General features: G+C 46.4%; 1 protein-coding gene across 1 annotated transcript in view; it reads left to right on the top strand.

Moving 5' to 3' along the window:
• Positions 1 to 281: 281 nt before the first annotated feature.
• LOC106536890 (G-protein coupled receptor 124) overlaps positions 282 to 1,580 on the top strand; it is a gene marked incomplete at its 3' end in the record, with an annotated part of 17,673 nt that continues 16,374 nt past the window's right edge. The window contains 1 exon segment of the mRNA XM_014034236.1: positions 282 to 755. Within this exon segment, the coding sequence (XP_013889690.1) occupies positions 538 to 755 (218 nt within the window).

The raw sequence follows: 1,580 nt of genomic DNA, 5'->3' as shown, positions 1-1,580 counted from the left end.
TGTCCAGGTGTCTCTGTGATGGACTGAGACATGTCCAGGTGTCTCTGTGATGGACTGAGACATGTCCAGGTGTCTCTGTTTGTCCCATCTGTACCTGTAAAGTCTGTGTCCAGTGTTTGATGAGATATTTTGCTAACAGACAGTGTCACTGTCTGTGATCCTCCTGTGGTGTCCTCAGCTCCACAGAGGGTTCTGTTGTCCGGTCTGGACCGGGTCCGAGGGGCGGGACTTCTTTCTGGACGCGGCTCGGAGCCAGATCTCGGGGCAGGTCCGGAGCGGGTTCTGATTGGCTGCTCGTTCCGGTCTGTGATTGGCTGTCAGCAGCTGAAACTTTCTCACTAACTTAGTTCGGATGAGGTTCGGCTGCAGCAACATGGACCGGAGGATGCTGCGGGCTCCAGCCGGAACCAGGACTGTGTCTGCGGATCTGGACCTATAGACTCAGGTGACCCACGCACGGCTCGAGCAGACGTGAGATGGTTCCGACCTGCCTCCGAACCTGGGATGACGTAACCTGAAGCGGGTTCTGACGCCGGGATGAGGGAGCTGGTCTGCCTGGTGGTCCTGCTGTGGGGGTCCGGTCTGAGCAGCAGAACCTGTCCGGACCTGGTGGTGGAGAGCTGCCACTGCTCGGCTGACAGGTCCAAAGACCTGAGCAGGCAGCCCGTCCGGGTCCGGGTCCGGGTCCTGTGTGAGGATGTGGACCTGATGGACACCCTGCCGCCCAGGTTCCTGCCCAACAGAACCGTGTCCCTGTAAGTAGGTCCAGTGTCAGGTTCTGTTTGTAAACTCACACAGTCAGAAATTACCTCCAATATTTTTATTTAAACCTTTTATATAAAAAAGAACAGATTTATTTTTCAAAGTCAGTTTTTCACCAAATGATTCATACATTTATAAATGTCATAGTTTATAAACTAAATATTTAACTTACAAATTAAATAATTAGTTAACAAGATAAATGTTTAGCTTGCAACTTAAATATTTTATGTAAGCTGCTAGCTAAAGTTGTAACCTAAAAAGCATCAAGGCCGATTGACACCTCATTGGACCAACTGGGTTCAAGTATCAGCTGTCCACAGCCAATAATATATGACAAGTGACCAACTTCCGGTTTCCATCATTCTGGGTTTAATTGACTGTAAAATCGGCCAATCAGCTCCGAGCTTCATTATGATGCCACAGCTGTGTAGCCAATCACTGTACCTTTCATTTGGTGTATATATTGAGGGGTGGGAACTGGAGGCGGCCATCTTTTGACAGTAGTATTTCTATGCTAAAGAAGGAAGCTAACGCTCACAGGAAAACATTGTTTTCCATCGTTTTTTTCCAGTTATCTGACTAAACCTGCTGAAAAGATGAAAATATATTTGTTATTAAGTGTATCGAGTGCTTCAAGACATGGAAGAGTGATTTTTGTGGCCAGGAGACGTTAAAATGTTTGGATAAAAAGACTTCCGRTCGGCCATTTTGAATCATTAATTTCTTCATATTTGAGGACAAATATGCATCAAATGTGAGTAAAAATCAATATATTTTCACTGCTGGTGGTTTTATAAGCTGTGTGGAATGTTAATGCT

The sequence above is a fragment of the Austrofundulus limnaeus genome, unplaced genomic scaffold (assembly GCF_001266775.1).
Source record: "Austrofundulus limnaeus strain Quisiro unplaced genomic scaffold, Austrofundulus_limnaeus-1.0 Scaffold2018, whole genome shotgun sequence".
In the NCBI taxonomy this organism is placed as follows: Eukaryota; Metazoa; Chordata; class Actinopteri; order Cyprinodontiformes; family Rivulidae; genus Austrofundulus; species Austrofundulus limnaeus.
Note: the sequence above shows the minus strand (reverse complement) of the source record. Positions and strands in the feature narration are given on the sequence as shown.